General features: G+C 49.7%; 1 protein-coding gene across 3 annotated transcripts in view; it reads right to left on the reverse strand.

The window, feature by feature from the left end:
* Positions 1–19,484, reverse strand: part of RNF144A (ring finger protein 144A) — a 113,573-nt gene that overhangs the window by 24,765 nt on the left and 69,324 nt on the right. For all 3 annotated transcript variants that reach the window (XM_027113862.1, XM_027113861.1, XM_027113863.1), the window contains exons 3-5: positions 12,771–12,916; positions 841–945; positions 643–703 (exon numbers count right to left, since the gene is read on the reverse strand). In XM_027113862.1, coding sequence (XP_026969663.1) covers positions 643–703; positions 841–945; positions 12,771–12,905 — 301 coding nt within the window. In that variant the 5' untranslated portion in view covers positions 12,906–12,916. The remainder of the gene's footprint in view (positions 1–642; positions 704–840; positions 946–12,770; positions 12,917–19,484) is intronic.

The following is a 19,484-nucleotide window of genomic DNA, read 5'->3' on the forward strand; positions in this document are numbered from 1 at the left end:
GGCCCGGCTCCAGCCAGCAGGGCTGGGCAGGGCACTGCAGGGGACCTGGTCCACACCCCACCCCACTACCCACCAGAGGTGGAAATCAGGGCACGTCAGTTAGTCTCTGTGGGTGTCAGGTTAACAGACAACCTTGTCGGGCTGTTGGGAGACTTGGTGAACTAAGGACTCAGCACCCACTGGTCCCAGCGTGCATGACGCAGCCTGTGAAGGTGATGGACGTGTGTGCGGTCAGGATGGCGAGCGCCACGATTCCACCCTGCGTGACCTCGGGACTTGCTTCCAGGCCTTTGTATCTCTTAAATTCTCCGGAGGTCAAAGAATTAGTTCTCAGACTGTTAGGCCTTAACCTGGCTGGAGAATAATGCCCCACGAGGGTCTCTTTAAACTACCCCCAAAATCCCAAACCCCTAGAAGCAAGCTGTGGTTCACGAATCTTTCCTGTTCCTAACTAGATCCCCAACAGATGCCTTCCAGCTGTGAGCTCTGCAGAGAATTCAAACGACAGCCGAACTTTAGAAGTCTAATTTACATCCATGTTTTCACTTCTGCTGTAGCCAAGTGATATATAATCACAATCACCCAAAGCACTCCCCGAAGTTACCCGGATTCTGTCACGGGCTAAGACACTGGGGCACCTACCTCTTTCAAATTGTAGCTTTTTGTATTTTTGCATGATTTCAGCTGCAACCATACACTCAATCTAAGGGAAAAAAGAAAAAGGAGTATAACAATCTGAGGGCTAGACTACAATGCCAGGTCAGCCTAGACAGAACCCATAACCCCCGATCCGCTGAGGAGCCCATGCTCGTGCACCCCAGTTTTCCCAGCTGAACGTGCCTCGTTCTCCTGTAGGTGGCCCTGTTTGGGGCAGGCAGCATCAGGGCAGCTAATTGCAGTTTCTAATCCTTCTTTGATCAAGAGTTCCACATACTGTTTCAGGCACTGAAAAAAAGAAAAAACAAAACAGAGAAATATCTGTAAACATCTTTACTTCCCTAAGGCTGAAGGAGCAGTGAGGCATTAAAAAAAAAAAAAAGGGCAAATCAAGAACATTGTTCCAATGCGTTTTTTTGTATATTTGCTGTGTAGCCATAGCAACGACCAAATTAGGGGTTGTATTCACTCAACAAATATTTGCGTGGTACCTCTTCTGCACCGGGACTAGGGATGCGGGCTGGACCCCTGGGCCCGACCTCGGCAAACACCATGTCAGTGCGCCCAGGGCAGGAGCAGAGGCATCGAGGGAAGCAGGGAAGCCGTGTCCCTCAGACACACATCAGACGTCAGGCGCCATGCTCAGTCCCCTATATTCCATTGTTTCACGTGCTCCTTAGAATATTCTCGCAGGAAAGGTGTGACCGTGTCATTACTCGGGTGTGAACACTGAGTCACCAAAGAAGGAACTGCCAGCTTACCCAGACAGCAAGGGCAGAGCCCAGATTCCAAGCCAGCCTCGCCTGCCTCTAAGTCGCCCCTGCACCCCACACCGAGAACCCAGGTATGGCTGCCCATCCTCCTTCAGGGACCCCTTACTTACTGGGCAATTACTTGCTACCACCTTCCGCTACTTGGCAGTCTGGCTGGACATCTGAAGTAAGTCAGAAAAATCAGTGAGGGACACAAAGCAAAGTTCATAGCAAAGTGAGGAGGCCTTTCCCAATGCCAGTTTACTCTTGCTCCACTGTCTGCTAGTCGTAAAAATCCAATACTCCCTTAAAAAGCCTTTGTAAACAACAAGTAGAAGAAAGGTCATGACCTTCCCTAGTTGCAAGCTCACTACCATTTGTGACTGAGACAAACATTGAAGCTTACATCAGAACTCAAAGAGCATGGGAAACCAGACCTTTCAGTGAACAACAGAGCACAATATCTCACCAGCGTCTCCAAACCTCCTTTCAGTCACAGCCCAGTGTAATACTGGGGCTCATAATTCCACCACCACTACACTATTATAATAACACTATTACGTGTCACAGCGATGCATCAAGAAAAGCACATGAACTGTTGGTGGGAATGTAAACTGATGCAGCCACTATGGAGAACAGTATGGAGGTTCCTTAAAAAACTAAAAATAGAACTACCATATGACCCAGCAATCCCACTGCTGGGCATATACCCAGAAAAAAACATAATTCAAAAAGACACATGCAGGGGCTTCCCTGGTGGTGCAGTGGTTGAGAGTCCGCCTGCCGATGCAGGGGACACGGGTTCGTGCCCCGGTCCGGGAGGATCACACATGCTGCGGAGCGGCTGGGCCCGTGAGCCATGGCCGCTGAGCCTGCGAGTCCGGAGCCTGTGCTCTGCAACGGGAGAGGCCACAGCAGTGAGAGGCCCGCGTACCGCAAAAAAAAAAAAAAAAAAAAGACACATGCACCCCAATGTTCATTGCAGCACTATTTACAATAGCCAGGACATGGAAACAACCTAAATGCCCATCGACAGACGAATGGATAAAGAAGATGTGGTACATATATACAATGGAATATTACTCAGCCATAAAAAGGAACAAAATTGGGTCATTTGTAGAGACGTGGATGGATCTAGAGACTGTCATACAGAGTGAAGTACGTCAGAAAGAGAAAAACAAATATCGTATATTCACGCATATTTGTGGAACCTAGAAAAAAGGTACAGATGAACCTGTTTGCAGGGCAGAAATCGAGACACAGATGTAGAGGACAAATGTATGGACACCAAGGGGGGGAAGCGGCAGGGGGTGTGGTGATGGGATGAATTGGGCGATTGGGATTGACATGTATACACTGATGTGTATAAAATTGATGACTAATAAGAACCTGCTGTATAAAAAATTAAATAAAATAAAATTCAAAAATTCAAAAAAAAAAGGAAAGCACATAAGCTGTTTCCTAAGCCTCTTCCTCCCCCCCGCAAAATGTCTAATCCATTTCATTATAAGAATGCATGGTTACTAGGAACGGATGGGCCTAAAATCAGATCCAGCTGCACTTTCCACTGGTTCTGTGCTTTGAACAAGTCTGCCTCTCTACCAGCCTCATTTTCTGGATCTGCATTTTAGGGTGGTTCAGCCTACATCATGGTGGAGTCGAAAAAATATTGTGCAAGGGAAAGAGGTCGAGGACTTCCCTGGTGGCTCAGTGGTTAGGAGTCCACCTGTCAATGCAAGGGACATGGGTTCCATCCCTGGTCTGGGAAGATCCCACATGCCGCGGAGCAACTAAGCCCGTGCACCACAACTACTGAGCCTGCGCTCTAGAGCCCGCGAGCCACAACTACTGAGCCCACGCGCCACAACTACTGAGCCCACGTGCCTAGAGCCCGTGCTCTGCAACAAAGAGAAGCCACCGCAATGAGAAGCCCACGCACCGCAATGAAGAGTAACCCCCGCTTGCCGCAACTAGAGAAAGCCCGTGCGCAGCAACGAAGACCCAACACAGCCAAAATATATAAATAAATAAGTAAATAAGTAAATACATTTATGTTAAAAAACAAAAAGAGAAAGAGTCTAGAAGACTACATGGACAAGAGTGTATGCTCAGTATATAAATGACAGTTGATCTAAATGGGTAATTCTCACCACTTTAGCAAACCAGAATATTTCATTCACTAAAGACTCTAAAGATGGCAGTTCCTTAAAAAATAGAAATCAAGGTAGTCCTCGAAAAGACCCACCTCCTATAGTCTCTCTCAAGAGCACTGAACAGAACGCTCAGACTCCACGTGTCAACTGCAGCCTGGGTTGCTACGACCCAAGGGCCCTGTATGCCTCTGTCCTATCCAAGCTCCCTGTGACCACGCGGGCCCTGAACTCAGGTTTTCCCCAGATCATCTATGTTTCACCAATGCAGTGATGATGAAGAGAGCTCCAGAGAACCGAGTAAGGATGAGCCTAGTCCTGGCACTGCCTCTGAGGCCTAAGATGGCAGAGGTTTCAGAGGTAAACTCATCAAAACCAACACGGGAGCTTCCCAGAACGAGGGAGGGGCAGAGGAGGAGGGAGGGGGTCACGCCGAGCCTCCATCAGGCCTGCACCTCTTCAGGAGGACGGCACCAGGGTTTGGTGGTGTGCTGAACCCTCACAGCAAGGTTTGTTCACAGTGGGAGGTGACTGGAAAGCGAATGTCCTGTGTGGGGCTGGGGGCAGAGGCTGAGGAAGAGAAACACCGCAGGCTTCAGAGCTACAGAGACACCTGGAATCCCTGCCCTTCCAGGCAGAGCCGCGGACCGGTTACGTGAAGAGTTTGGGCCACAGCCCCCTTGACTACAGAATACAGATGCCCATCTTGCTGGGCTTTTGCAACGGTAAGAAAGAAACTATGCAAAAGCACCCGACACAATTCCCAACACACAGACCAGCTAAGTGAGAGGGACCGCTGTTACCTGCGGTGTGTCTCTCTGGGTGATAGATGCCTTACAGTCATAGGTGAAAAGAAAGTCAGAACCTTAGCAACAAGATCATCATTTTACTTTTTACAATTAAGTTTGTCTACATTGAGTCTCTGGAGGACACTGGAATGCCATAAACTGATAAAATGCTGAAAACTCTCACAGTACTGTGCAGAGAAGTACGTGACGAGAGAAGGTTTACAAAATGCAACCATGAAAGCTGGTGTGAAGCACACACCCGGGGGGCATCTCCGAGTCTGAACGACGCTGTTGAAGAGACGGCACATATCAACAAGCAGTGCGTCACGTCTGCGGAGGACTACCCAGCAGCGCCCGTCCTATGCCACTAGCAGGCCGCTATGCAATTTGCAAAATGACTGTGCTCTGGAAGCATCCGTTTGTTTACTATATAAAAAGAGATGAGGATCTAAGTGTCTGACCAAGCACCCACCGAAAACAAGCCCGGGCTTCTTCCAGATATAAAGCAGACCGTGACTCACAAGCTATGGTTTTCAATCTAATAGCAAAAAGATGTCTTGAAACGAGCACAAAAATACGTCAGAGAAACCTCAGTCAAAATATACATGACAAAGGCAGACACTGATGTACTGATACTTCCTACCATCATATGAGTTATAGCTCTCTGTAACCAAATGCCTCAGGACCCTGTGTTCATCACTACCTGTGTTAGCCAACTAAATACACGGGAGGCTCTTAGGAGGTGTTAATCACTCCCATTTTATGGAGGAGAGAACAAAGCTCAGGGAGGTTAAAAACGAGCCCAGAGGTGGAGTCTGTAAGTGTAGGAGCTCGAGCTCAAACACACGTGTGCCGGACTCCAAAGAGGTGAGGGTTTTGTTTTTCCAAACTCGTGTCTTCTTCCTCCCCAATCAAGAATTCTTTCATAAGCAATCATTTATTACTTATTTTCTGTTACCTCATGAGGTTTTTTTTTTTTTCTTTCAGTACAAAGCATTGTATGCATTTTAAAGTGGCAAAGTCTGAGTCAAACTAGACTGTGTCTTTATGTGTCCCTGATGCTTGGATGCCAGGACATTCCCCGACATCAAGACCCCAAGGCCCCTGTGGGAAAAGATGCGGGTGCAGATCCTTAAGACGCACTGTGCTGGGGCTCCAGTGGGGTCCCACCTCAGGGGCGCGGGTGGTCAGGAAGGCATCCCAGAGATGGAAAGCTGGCCAGAGGGACAAGACGTCCCAGCAAAGGAGCGTCTACCACACAAAGGGCAGGAGGAGGGAAGGGGGCTGTTGAGAGCCGCAGAATGTTCCAGGCCTTTCGTTTTCCACTGTGTCGTCCAAGTCTTTGAAACCCGGTCCAAAGGCAGAGGCAGCACTGCTGATCTGCTAAGGTACCTCCGCTGTGCCAGAATTTTTCTGCCAAGGAGAAGGGGGCCACACAGACACCTCTGCCTGATGTAAAGTCTGCAGCAAGCCTGAATTTCATCTGCTTTCTCCCTTGGAGGCCTGCTGGCTACTGATGATGCTAACAGCTGAAAGAAACCTCCAGAAACTGTGCTCAAAGGTGCTTGAGTAGCTTCTGCTTACCGAGATCCACTGTTTACAAACAGTCCATGCAGGCAGGTCCAAACAACTGTGGTGGGACCCCCACGAACAGTGTTCAAACAGCAAGGACCCTGGAATCCCCGCCCTGGGTTGGGATGCCAGCGAACCCGCCTGCCAGATGTGTGACTGGAGCCGGAGCTGTGCCTCTCTGAGCCCCCGTCCTCCACGGTGTGGAATGAGACAAGCCTGGTGGACAGAAAAGGGTGCCTCTGCAGTCGGTGCCCCAGGGTCCGCAGTGCTCCGGCATGGTGCCCGCACACGCACCACGTGTTCTGCCCGGCATCCCCTCGGCCTCCATCACTGAGGGTCTGCTTACATTCCTTCTCCATTAGAAGGCAGGCTCTTTGAAAGCAAGAACTGTTTATCTCTCCAGTCCCTGTGCCTGTGAGTGCTGGTAGAATGCAAGGGATTAACAACGCCGCAGGGAAAGGCAGATGCCAACAACTGGGGAGATGAGCGCTCACACACACGACAAGCCGACACCCGCATGGACACGGACACTCGGCAGCCGTGCAGAGGAGGGGAGACCCAGGGCGGCGCGGACCTCAGGTCACTGCCAAAGAGCAGCTGGACGACGTGGCATCCCAGGCATCTCCGCAGGCGGGGAGGGCAAGCCCTTCCTCACAGAGCTGTCCTCAGGGAGGCGGGAGCCACCGCCTGGCACAGCAGGCATGACAAGGATGCTTCCTGCATCACCCCCCGCCCCCCGGCCATGCCACCAGGGGCTGGAAACCTGAGCAGGCCACCCAGCCGGCCCCGTGGTGAACATGCTGGCCGCGACGCTGCTCCAGACTGCAGGAATGTGACTTTACCCAAAGCAGGGGAGTCCAGAGTATGAAGGTTGCTTTTGTAAAATTTTTAGAGGAAAACAAAATGCAGACGTACTTTCTACCAAAAGAAAACCCCCAGAAAACAAAACCCAACTCTCTTCTCTGTGCTCTCTTTGTCCTCTGCTCTTGACAGACCACAGGATCTGCTGTCTCCTGGACTAAAGCTCCCCTGAGCTCCGACCCCTCGTCTTTGCCGAAGACCAGGTGCAGCCCCACGGTCAGCCCTGCTCCAGGTAACCTCAGGGCTCTGCTCCCTGGCTGTCCTTGGGCCTTTCTGGGGAGAAGACACCATTCTCTCCTCCGCAGGGAGGGCGCTCTCCTCACCCTCGGGCTTCTAAACGAGCTGCAGGAGACGCCGTGCGTGTAGGACAAGGTCTCTCTTCTCCTAAGCCACGGAGAAGCAAGTATGAGCGTTTCACCAAACCACACCTTCATCACCAAGAGCTCCCAGGGAAGGCCAGACAGAGCCGGCTGTGGTGGGCAGGGCTAACATATGGAAATCAGAGTCAGGGACACAAAGGGGTCCTCTGTTTCATCCACTCAACAGATATCCATTTACTCTGCACCAAAGTCCAGGAGGCCGGAAATGCAGAAGCAACAGATAAACCTTGGGTTGAACTCTTCCTGAAATAGAATGAGTGTGTTTCGTGCGCAGTTGTGTGGTATCTGTGTGTTGTGTGCATGTGAATTTAAGAAGGCACGTGAGAGAAGGGGATGCAAGGATATGATGAGTTTGAGGGTTTGAGGGTATGACAATGGGAGTACATGGGCAACTGCTCAGAATAGGTGGTACCTGAGGGCTAATTGTAACAGAGGGGTACTCTGTTCACCCAGTCTCGTTAGGTTCAGCTGTCTAGATTTTCCAAAGGACTGAAGATTATTCCATCGAATGGAGAAACCAAGACTTTTGTTTGTCTTTTATCTCATGAATAAGAAGGGGCTGGGGAGACCGAGAATGCCCATTTGGGTGTCTTGCCATCAATGGGGCAGGGTTCCAGGACCCTGACTGCAGCAGGATGCGGATAGGTCTCCTGCAAGAGAACAGGGAGGTCGGCTTTGAGATTCAGAATCAAGTGCACAAAACAGGAGAGAGAAAGAGGGACCCAAGTGTCCTTCCTGGGTAGGAAGGTACTGAGATCTGGGGGCATGAGAAGGAAGCCCAGTGCCCGTGACCCAGGACATGGCCTGCAAATGCCTCCCAGCAGCCCTTCAGTTCTTTGTTATGTTTGTCAGCAAAGCTGATACCAGGAGTCAGCACTTTCTTCTGCATGGTTAATGCACAGGCATCAGGTTTTAATGCAAAAACCAAATGCACCGGAGTCAAGGCACACCCAGTGAACGTTCTAGAGCAGCTGGTCCCATCTTTCTGAGCTGCAGTGTCCCTTTTAGGAGATGGAGAATCCTGCCCACTTGGCAGGGTCTTATGGGAAGTGCGGCCATGTCGCAAGGCACGGGGTAGACCACCGGCAATCAGAGAAGCTGTTCTTTCACCCACAAGGGGAAGTTTTAGAGGGACCCTAAATCCAGACGTAAAAATGAAAACCACACCTGCGGAGCCTGTGAGCAGTGCCCCACCTCGCCGGCCCCAAGAACAGGATCAATGACGGTCACACAGCCAAGGAGGCCAGAGGGCTCCCTGGGAACACACACAAGTTACCGAGAGAGATGCCCTCGCTCTACCTGTGGACAGCGCGGGGTGAGGACGTGCCATCTGCAGCTGCTACCATTTTGTTACCATCGCTGGGAGCCCCAGCTCTGCAGGCTTCCTGGGTCACGGGCAGGATCCTCATGCCACCGGAAGCTCTTAATGCCTACACAAAGGCAGTGCCAGTGGGACTGGCAAGTGACAGTGTCCGTGCAGTCTGAGAGCTCAGAGACTAAAGAGTCCCACTTTCCTTCCCTGGACAAGGGCACCAGGGAAGACGGGGAAAGGGACTCGCCCAGGGCCCCCCATCGTTAACGGTGGGGCGGACCCTAGGACTAGTCAACACTTGTGAATTACAGCCAAGTGCCCTTCCTGCAGTGTCCAAACTGTGGCTGTCTATGCAAACAATGCCCTGCTGAGAAGCTGGTCTCACTGGAAGATTCATGCACTTTCTAGGCCCAAAGCTTTCTGCTCCTTGCACATCTCTGGCCTCATGCGGGAGGTGGATGACCCAAGCTGCCCTGCTCTCTGCACATCACCATCCAAGCACAGCTGCACATTCGCATCTTTCTGGCCTGATGCCCTTCTAGTCCCTGCCAGTTATGTCACTGTGGGAACCCCTCATGACACCCCGTCCTTTGCCTGCCCCTCCTGATGGGGCTCTATCCATCACGCTTTCTTCAAATGACCCCCTGAAGCCTGCCGGGTGAGTTCCCTTCTCTGTGTCGTCACATACCTCTGTTTATCCTGCGATTACAAGTCTTTCCATCCCAATGACAGCAACCCAGACCTCTCTCTCGCCTACACATGGGATCATGAGAGCAGAGACTGGAAGCTTTCATCTCCCCCAGGTACCCAGGGCACCTGGCACAGGCTGGCGCTTGACAAGGACTGAAGAATGGAAGTGACCAAGCACCCACTTTGTGCAAAGCTGATGGGGATGTTAAGGTGTGCAAGTCAAGGTCCATCTCCTCACGTGCTGGATTTCTGGATGAGAAAACATAACTAAGGGAAAAAGTCAGAAGTTCTGGGTCTCGGAAAACAGACATTTCCACCTTCCTGATCTCTGGGGCGTGTTATTTTGAGGGGAGAACCACAGCACCCCACGTCTTTGAGCCTCAAGTCCCCCCAACCTTCGGAACAAGAAGATCCCCTCCAGTGCTGCGAGCTGTCACACTGACCCTGCTTTGTCAACAGTGAAACACCATAAACGTTCTACGTTATAGGATGCTGCAAGTATAGGGGAGACCACAATGGCCTTGATGGGCTTCATTTTAGCTTAAAATGTCATACATGTTAGCTTCTGGTCCACGGGGCATCTCCCAGGCCACCAGAAACATAGGCTGACGAAATGGAGGTGGGATTGGCTCTCAGTGCAGGATCTCATTTTAAGGACATGTTTTGACATAAACGTCAACAACCCTTTCTCTCCTCCCAGTACTTTTGCACAGAAACTGTTGGTCATACTTGAAGATTTCACATTTTTGCACACAAATGTTCAAGTTTACGTTTCTCTCTTTAAGTTTCATTCTCACACTCAGCCAAAACTTGACCATTTGAGCTACCTGGTGGGCGTCACATCTCCAAACCCCTGGAGCTTAGCATCATACCTGAAATGTGCACGGGGCTGGGAGGGTCCCTCCAGCCACTGAGACCCTTGGACCAGTGCATCCCTCTCCTACCTGTGTCACGCCCCACCAGCCCCGTGCACAGGCTCTCCATGACCTTTGAACTCACCCTAAAGCCACCAGGCGCCCTGTAAACAAGGGAAATCCCCCAGAACATGTGTCATGGTCACGCCACGTTAGTACGTGGTAGGCACACACTTCTGGTGCTCGAGGAATCTGGGGAGATGCAGGTTAAATCAACAGCTGTCCCTCGTGTGGGTTCCTCGGGGCTCTCTCTGTGCCCTTGGGCACCCAGAGCGTCCCAGGGGTAAGGGTACAGAGAGGGACACGGCATGCTGCGTTTAGTAAATCCACTGAAACACACAGATCGTCTGAGTGCATCTTTGAGGACAAGTGTTCCTCAGGACACACGCTGGGGGAAAGCTGCCCAGAGCTCCCTCGAATCCCTGCGGTTCTAAGTCCCAGTTCAGAAGCGAGATGGAGAGGATCTGAGCCTCCACGTGGCAACTCCTTCACGCGTCCTTCCTGAACCTTAGGGTAAACTCCGTTCAGCTCCATTATACAGATGAGGCACACAAGGGAAGCTGAGGTCAGAAACAGCCTGCGTTTCAGTGCCCTGACGCCTGACCCCAAACACCAGGCTTTCCCCTCGAGCCCCTTCCTCCTTGAGGTCAATCTCCCTCAGACCTAAAGCCCATAATTCTCTAGTAGTGTTTTATTTGAAGAGTGCCCCCTTTCAGCTTTGCACAGTTTCCTCTCTTTACTCTTTCCTACCTTCCCAGGTCTGTCCCCAGGAAGAAGACAATGGCAGTTCTGCTGGCTGGGGGGCCCTGAGGCCTACACAGAGGGGACAGCAGGTGACGGAAGCCCTAGGGGACATGGGCGCCTTCCCCCAGTCTGCGACACGCAGGTGTTTCCTGTGCTTCACGGTGCAGGGAGCTGCGGACACAAGTAAGCCTGCCTCAACATCTTAATTTTTAATAAATGGCTGTGAGAAAACAATCACAGCTGTCACCTGTTTCTCAGCGCTCCCAGCAAACCCCTCTTTGAGAAAACAATGTTATTTTCCTCTATTCACAGTCCCTGACTTAAATTAAATGTTTGATCTGAATTAGACTTGCCTATTTATTTTCACTACTATGCTCTAGAAATAGAAAACTAAAACAACAATGACAACAAATGAAAGGCTGGGTAAAACCATGCCAGGGTGAATGGGCGACCTCACAGTGGAAGAAAAGAAGTCGTGGGCCCATGAGGCCCTCCCCACATGACGCAGGCAGGGGACACGAGCGGCAGCAAGCTCGCCTACAGGCACATCTGCAGAGGAGAATCGAGCCAATTGGTTGAGAATGCGGAAAACTCCCCTTCAGGCAAATGGGAGGCAATTCTTGCATAAAGAGAACTCTTTAATCCATCCCCATGCTGGACCATCTCATCCTCCAGAAATGAAAACGAGTCCAGTTCTCTGTGTTCATTGGCTGCACGTCTGTCTTTCCACCCACCTCCCCCCAGGGCTCTCTCCCTCCCATCCTTCCCCAGCTCAGAAAAAGCCCAAAGCAACTTCCGGTGGTCCAGGTTGAAGTTACTTTCCTGGGGCTTTAATGAGGCACATTTCTCGGCTGCTAAGCACACGGCTGAGGCCGACTCTGTGCGGTTCAACCCAGCTGCCTCTCCCGATTATCTATCGTGGGCCCCGCTGCAAACCAGGCATTTGGGGGCAGGACCGTGCCCTCAGGAAGCCAGTGTCTAACATAAAGGGAAGTCAGAGACCCAGACTTAAACGATTGAAGCTCCGTCTCATCTGTGAAATGCAGATGATGCTATTGAATGCACATAGGTCCCAAACGGACAAGGTCTGTAAAACAGAGGCAAACAGAATAAGGTCTGTAAAACAGGGGCAGGAAGAAAGAAGTCTCTGAAAATCAGGAGGAGGCTGCCGGGGACAGAACCCAGTCCAGACGTCTGAACCATACATGGGAAGGCCGTCCCTACAGTCCATTTATAACAGGAGTCAAATTCAGAAACTTTTTTAGTTTTTCACAGTTTAAAGGAAAATTGTTTTTTCCGGACTTTTCTTTTTTCTTTTTTTTTTTTTTTGTATTTCTTGAATGGGAAGGAAAACCAAGCAAAATTAAACGAGACAAACTGAAAACAAACCCTACACCCTCATGTTTCTCTTCTGATAGGTAAAATGCTGGGTCTGAGAGAGGCCTGATGGGAACAGAAGCCCCTACAGGCATTAAGAGCAGGCCATTTGGCCCACGGTGACGCTGGCTGCATCTTCAGGAAATTCAAATGTGATTTCAAGATGCAGCCTGTCCAGCTTAGCACTAAAGCAGTGACGGCTGACACGGAGAGCTGACTGTTCTACCGTACACACTCACCAGGCCAGCACCCCTGCAATCTCAGTCATGTCACTGTTCAATCAAATTTAAAGGGAGCTGTGGTGAAGCTTTGCCTTTCCAGAAAGGAGCGCACACGCCATGCTCAGGGTTTCTCCACTGCGTTCCCAGCTCCTAAGATTCTGTTTAACTGATTACTTTTGCACCACGAGCGCCTGCAATCGAACCTGCTTGGGGAGCCTGACTGATTTGGAGGAGAATCCCTCCGATAACTGGGTAAAAGTGAGGGCAAAGGGCTGCATGGTGTCTCCAAAAACAGAAGTGAAAAAGGCTCATCCTGAAATTCTATTAAACTGGCGTTTTCTGCAAGACCCACCAGGGTACAGAAGATGCACTGGCACTGGGCAATGGTCGTCATCTTCTCCACTGGGTACTCCCCGAGACACAGCTTGCAGGACACCAGCGGGTCCAGGGCCAGGTCCCAGGTGGGCCGGCACCGTGCTGTGGTCATGGCAGAGCAGTCTGAAACGAGAGAAGTACAAGGCATCAGACACTGTGGCCTCCACCAGAACCGAGGCAGGGGTCACTCCTGGCTGAAACTGGGGCTCTGGGGGGTGGCCAAGTGAACACTGAGGGGCCGGGGTTTTAGAGTCCTCGTCTGGGTCCTCTGAGAAGTTTTAGCCAGAGGTCCCTGATCTGAGTCTGTGGGCGATTCCCTTCCCGTATTGATGGTAATATTCAAAACGGCGAGGGATCTACCCGTCGGCATCCTTCCCTCCACGCCTCTGATGGGTACTGAGGAAGACACCGTCCACTAAACGAAGCACCCAGCTCAGGAGGGCAGAACCTTAGCAACCCGGCAAAGGACGCTTTTGTTAAAATAGTTACTAATCAGATCAAAGTGTTCTCCAGTCACTGCTGTAGGGATATCCCAGGGAAACCAGTTGGTGGAGTTCTGGCCTCTCTGTGCCCTCCCAGTAGAATGGTCCTTCCACACTGGTTTCTGTCCTCACCGCCCAGGTGTCACCTAACCTTCCAGAAGCAGCTCAAGCACCACTGCCTCCGAAGTCCTGGAAGACTGTCTCAAATGTAAGTTTCAGGGAGGCAAGGCCCTTTGGCAGATTTGTTCATTTATGTGGGTCAAGTGCATCCAACAGTGCCCGGTATGTGACAGACACTTCACAATCGTCCATGGAACAGTCCTCACTTCCCCACCCTCCTCAACATTCTCTGTGCACATCCACCTCTGGTCTGTGTTCCCCTGATAACAGGCATCTTCCTATTGCTATGTTACACACCGATTTCCACTGCTTACTGCTCGAGGGAAACAGAGAAGGTGTGAGTGTCCAGCTCTTAGCTCGGCTCTGACCCACGGTGGCCTCAATAATTTCCTGTTGATTGAATTCTTGCATCCAGGGAAATGGCTCCCTGCTCCCAGCATACCCCCTGAGACTTGAGTTAAGCCTTACAACACTTATTTTGCACCTGTGGTGGGTAGGTATGTGCTTTATTCTACCAGCAGCCCCTTGCCCCCCAAACTCAGAACTGCGAAAGATTCAGTTAAAATTTCAGATAAAATCCACAGCCATCCAAACTCTCACTATCTGCTATCCAAATCTCAGGATCTAAACTGATTTAGAGAATTTGGTATCCTTCCCTACTGAACCCCTAACCTCACTCTCTAAACTGAGGCATGAAAAGATTTGGATGGCAAGACACACCTACATTCCCCCCGAGTTTGTGAGGCCACGAAAAGAGGGTTTGTCTTGTTCAACTCCACATGTACAGCAGAAGACTGTACGCATAACGACCAAGGTACACACATGAAGGGAAAGAAAACAAGACAAAGCAACACCAACCAACGCCCAGAACGTACACAAAACGGCTCTCGGATCCTGGAAAGTCTCAAAGATGCGTGAGACAGAGCTCCCCACCTTAGGGTCTTCGGATTCAACCCAGGAACATCCTTTGCCAAATAAAAAGCTAATTGATAACACAAGGCAGAGTGTAGGATTATGTGTGAAATCAGTGCTCAAGGCACTCGGGAAAACTGGAAATCAGCCTGGGCTAGAATCTTCCGGATAGAACTTCGCAGGGGAGATAAGGCTTGAGTTTTAAGGGGAGGTTACATTTCATACAGGTGAAAAGGGGGTGGATATCAAAATAAGAGAGAGAGGTAACCCAGCATCTTTCACCAGGCAACAGGGTGTGGAGGCAACACCATAGGGGCAGAAGGAACTCTGCTCCTCCAGGGCAAACAGAACACCCCTATCTAGTAGGGTGCTGGCTTACTTGGCCACTGTCAGCCTCAGTCTGCTCATGTGTGTGATGGGGCCACAACCTCCATCTCCCAGGGCTGGTGCAGGATTAGCAGAGATCATATGAAGGACCTGACACACATGGGCAATGCTCAGTAAACCCTCGTCCCTTCCCCTGGGATGCCTCATTTGGCCATAGTTTATCCACCTGTGAGAAGGCCTCTGATGATACCAGCCAGGGGCTGGGTGTGCAAGTTATTTCTGGGGTCAGGGAGCTGTCATGATACTTTTTTTTAGAAAAAAATTATATCCATTTCTCGTGTTTTGACAGTCACAGCTCACCGGGTATCACTAAGCAAATATTTACTTAGGACGAACCACTGTGGGTTCTACGCAGGGCGCTGGGGGCGGGGAAGGCACGTGTGAGCTGGGGAAGAGACTCTGCGATGGTCTTGGGAACGCACAGAGGAGGTAAGACACAGTGACACACGACCCAGGCGCATGAGTGATGTCAGGGTGGCAGAGCAGCGGAGGAGACCCTGACCTATAAGAGCTCAAGCAAGTGAGGGGAGTTACTGAATTCCGGCGGGAATCGGCATTGGGAGTGAGGGCGGGAAATCCGAGGTCGGGGCAGGGAATGGACAGCAGCCTCCTCCCAGGACAGTTAGTATCTGTGGGCGACTTAGTCTAAAGTAAGTGCACTTTCCATTGTTAGAAAAGAACTCTGACACAAATTCAAGTAATTTTGGGGTGGGTTGGAGCCTTCCGGCTAATTTAAACGAACATGATCATTTGACCTTCATCCAAGGGCACCAGAACACTTAGGTGATTTGGGGGTCACTCAGCGATCTGGGGGTGCAGAGTGTACCAGAATCAAGGCTCCTCCTGTCCCTGAGTTCATTTTCATTTGGAACATCTCCCTGCATCTTGAATTTATGCTTATGATGATTATTTTAAATGTCCAGTGTTGCCTGGATCCTGGGCTCAGGTGCCAAGACTTTTCTCTGTATGTTTCTCGGCACCTTTTTTTGTTTTAATCCTTAATATCTCTTAAAGCTCACAGTACAGAGTGTCAACTGTGTTTTGATTAAGACTGTTAGCTAAGCCCTATCAGGGATCACAAAGCTTTACTGGAAGCATTGAGAAACTGCCTAAGACTGGAAATGTCCCCAAGAGGACAGAGGTTGCTTAATTGGCTTTTCTGTCCTGGAGAGCTGGGGAAAGGCTGCAGTGGACACTGTCCAAAAGGTCTGGGGTCCAGATTCTGTAGGGCACTGAGCAGCAGATGACATGTCACCCAGCAGACCTGGGTCCAAATTCCTGTTCTGCCACTTGGTCATGTGATTTTGGAGAAATTACTCAACCTCGAGGAACTTTAGTGTTTTTCTCTCTGTAAAACGTACACACCATCACCTCCCAGGTACACTTGTGAAGAGTGAGTGAGAAAGAATACGTTTAAAATTCCTGGTAAGTAAAGGTCATTAGGCTCTGTCGGGTTCAAGAGCTTGGACATTAACCCATATGAACCAAGGGGAGGAGAAAAACTGAGAGATGGTAAGATGGACTTGGTCTTAGGAAGTTCACGCTGATGGCCGTCATCTTTGGAAGAAGCAAACACCAAAACCTCAGAAGCCTCCTGCTTTATCATCTGCTGTGCAGGTTGCTCCAAGGCTGGACATCACCCCAAATGGCAGAAATCAGGGACTTAACCCTTTGACATAGTCCTTGAAGCCCACGGCCCTGACCCCACTCACTGCCATTCACCCTGGACCACTGGTCCCATCCTGGCTGGTTCCTCCCCAGACAATTCTCTCTCCCCCAGCTTCTGAGCTTGGCTCCTTTCTTGTTTATAATGACCCTCAGTTCAACTTGCAAGGCTTGACCTCTCACTTCCTTTCTTCCTGGACCATGATTTCCTCTTGACCTGAGACAGTGTGGCCTCCACTGCCCTGGGCACAGGTTAGCCGTAGCCTCTCACCTCCCAGCCCCGTGATTCAGCCTTGAAGCAGGTCAGACACGGTCTCCTGGCATCTTGTCAGTATTCTTTCCTACAGAGTAGACACTCTCTAAGGTGAGCTCACAATCATGATTCAATGGGAACAACAATTGGACATATTTTACCAAAAAAAAAAAAAAAAAAGGATACATTGTCTAAGCCCATCACGACCTTCCCGACACACAGGATGGGCTGAATATGATTTTGCAAACATTGAACAGCTGCAAAATTGAAACAGGAATTTGCAAAGAAAATCACAATGCACAATAAGAGAAAAAAAAGTGTTTGTTTTCCTAATGTGCATGTCAAGTAGAATGAAACAACAAACTATTTTAAGAACATCTGGTCAATTATAAGCATTATTCAATCTAAGCAACTCAAAATGTTTATAAGGCAAGTTACTTATTAAGCACGACTGGGTTGTGCAGAGGGTGCATTGTGATGAGAGGTATACAAAGATGAGAAAGAGCTAGAAGGGAAAAAAACCCATTGAGGGAGACAGTCTTAAAAGTATGATGTGGTTATTTGGCCAGGACCATCGCACCTGGGCTCTGGGGCTGTGGATTCTGAAGGTCCCTACTCACCCACTGTCACCCCTTCAAGGCAAAGTAGGGGAAGGGAAAATCAAATTGGTGTCAGCCAATCACTGCAGGACTGCCCTAAAGCCGGCAGAGGCATGTTGGTGGTTCTTCCCCAGCCGAGGGGGCAGGGGGAGTCACAGCCATCTGAGTTTTCACTAGCCTTTCAGGGAATTCCCATATGCAGTGAAGTCTAAGAACCACTGGGCTACATGATTCCACAGGATAGCATCTCCCCCGAGGACCCTCCCACCCTGAAGCCCATAGGGGCTTAAGCCCAACACATGATCACCTCTCAAAAATGCTATACTGTGCAGCCTGTGTCTGCCAGGCACGGGGTTAGACTCTGCATATTAGCCTCCTTTATTCTTTGCCATGACTCCCTCTGGGGAAGCGTGGCCTCTCCACATCTGCCACGTGTGTTAGTTTGTCCCCCAAATTGAAAAGCAGCGCTTTCTACCCTGCTGGACAGTGCTGGTCACAGGCAGACAGCCCATTCCATACACATATATGTGCATCAGGCATTATGTGAACCAATTTTATACATTATTTCATGTATCCGCACAGTGACTTGGAGGCTTTAGTAGTTGTTATTATTCCAATTTCAACAATGAGGAAAGCAAGACACAGAGAAGGCACGTAACCAGCCTGCGAGACGTCCTTTGTATATCCTATGGATTGCATGAGAAGGGAGCCTTCTGGGTCTGTAGACAAACTAATTCCAGTTCTGCCACGGAGCTTCCTGGGCCTCACCCGAGTGCTTCCATGTTGGCGGCGGGGTGGAAAGCTACAGCTTCACAGTTTGGAGCTACCAGTCACAGCAGAAACATGAGAACGGTGGCTGGGTAGAAAACTGACTGCAGGGAGGTTGACTTATCCAAGTGTATGTGGTTCCATGAACCTTCAGGAAGGTGTCTGAGTGTCATCTCCTCCAGAGAAGACGATGCTGCTCCCAGGTATTCACGCAACTAACGTGAAAACATATTCACACGAACACCTGTGCGTGGATATTTCCAGCAGCTTTATGCATGACTGCCAAAACGTGGCCTCAACCAAAATGTCCTTCAGGAGGTGAACGGATAAATGACCTGTGTGTCATCCAGACAATGGAACATTTTTTCAGGGCTAACGGGAAATGAGCTATCGAGCCATGGAGAAACATGGAGGAACCTTCAATGCATGTTATTAAGTGAAAGAAGCCAATCTCTCTGAAAGGCCACAGACTGTCTGATTAAAACTATATGACATTCTGGAAAAGGTAAAATTATGGAGACTGTAGAAAGATCAGAGATTGCCTGTCAGGGAGAAAAGGATAAACAGGCCGAGCACAGAGGATATTTTAGGACAGTGAAACTAATCAGTATGATTTGTAATGGTGGATGCATGTCATTATACATCTGCCAAAACCCACACCAAGTGTGAGCCCCAATGTCAATGTTGTGGGCAAAGTCATGTCCCCCACAAAGTTCCTATGTTGAAGCCCTAACCCTCAGTGTGATGACTGTATGTCCTTTCGAGGCAATGAAGGTTCAGTGGGGTCGTAAGGGTGGGGTTCTAATCCAGTAAGGCTGTGGCCTTATGAGAGAGGAAGATCTCAGCATCGCCCTCTCTTTCTCCTACAGGTGAGGACTCAGGGAGAAGGTAGACACCTGCAAGCCACAAAGAGGGCTTTCACCAGCACCTGAGGAGAACCCAACCCTGCTGGCTTCCCGATCTTGGACTTGTAGCCTCTAGAACTGTGAGAAGATACACTTCTGTGTTTTAAGTCACCCAGTCTATGGTGTTTCGTTATGGCAGCTGGGCTAATACAGCAAGCTATGGACTCTGGGTGGGAGGGATGTCTCAGTGTAGGTTCATCGCTGTAACACCCACACCTCTGGTGGGGATGGGATGTCAGCCGTGGTGGAGACCTCAAACTCTTCTATATGGTACCTCCCTATACAATCTACATCAGCTTTCTAAATATAAGTCCAAATCTGTTAACCTAAAGCTAAATTTAAAACCAAATCTGTTCATCTAAACTGCCCTAAAATAAAAAGTTTATTTTAAAAAATTTGTTATTTTCATTTAAACCCGAATAAGCCTATTAACATGCAGAGTCAACTGGAATCTTTTAAGAATCTAAGATTTTAATCTGTTTTAAGACCATGTTTTCCCCAGGCAGTATTATTTTTATTTTTTAACTTATTTTTTTTTCTATTGAAGTATAGTTGATTTACAATGTTGTGTTAGTTTCAGGTGTACAGCACAGTGATTCA

Source organism: Aethalodelphis obliquidens, unplaced genomic scaffold (genome assembly GCF_003676395.1).
Source record: "Aethalodelphis obliquidens isolate GAN/ISIS:26980383/991018 unplaced genomic scaffold, ASM367639v1 scaffold12, whole genome shotgun sequence".
Classification (NCBI taxonomy): domain Eukaryota; kingdom Metazoa; phylum Chordata; class Mammalia; order Artiodactyla; family Delphinidae; genus Aethalodelphis; species Aethalodelphis obliquidens.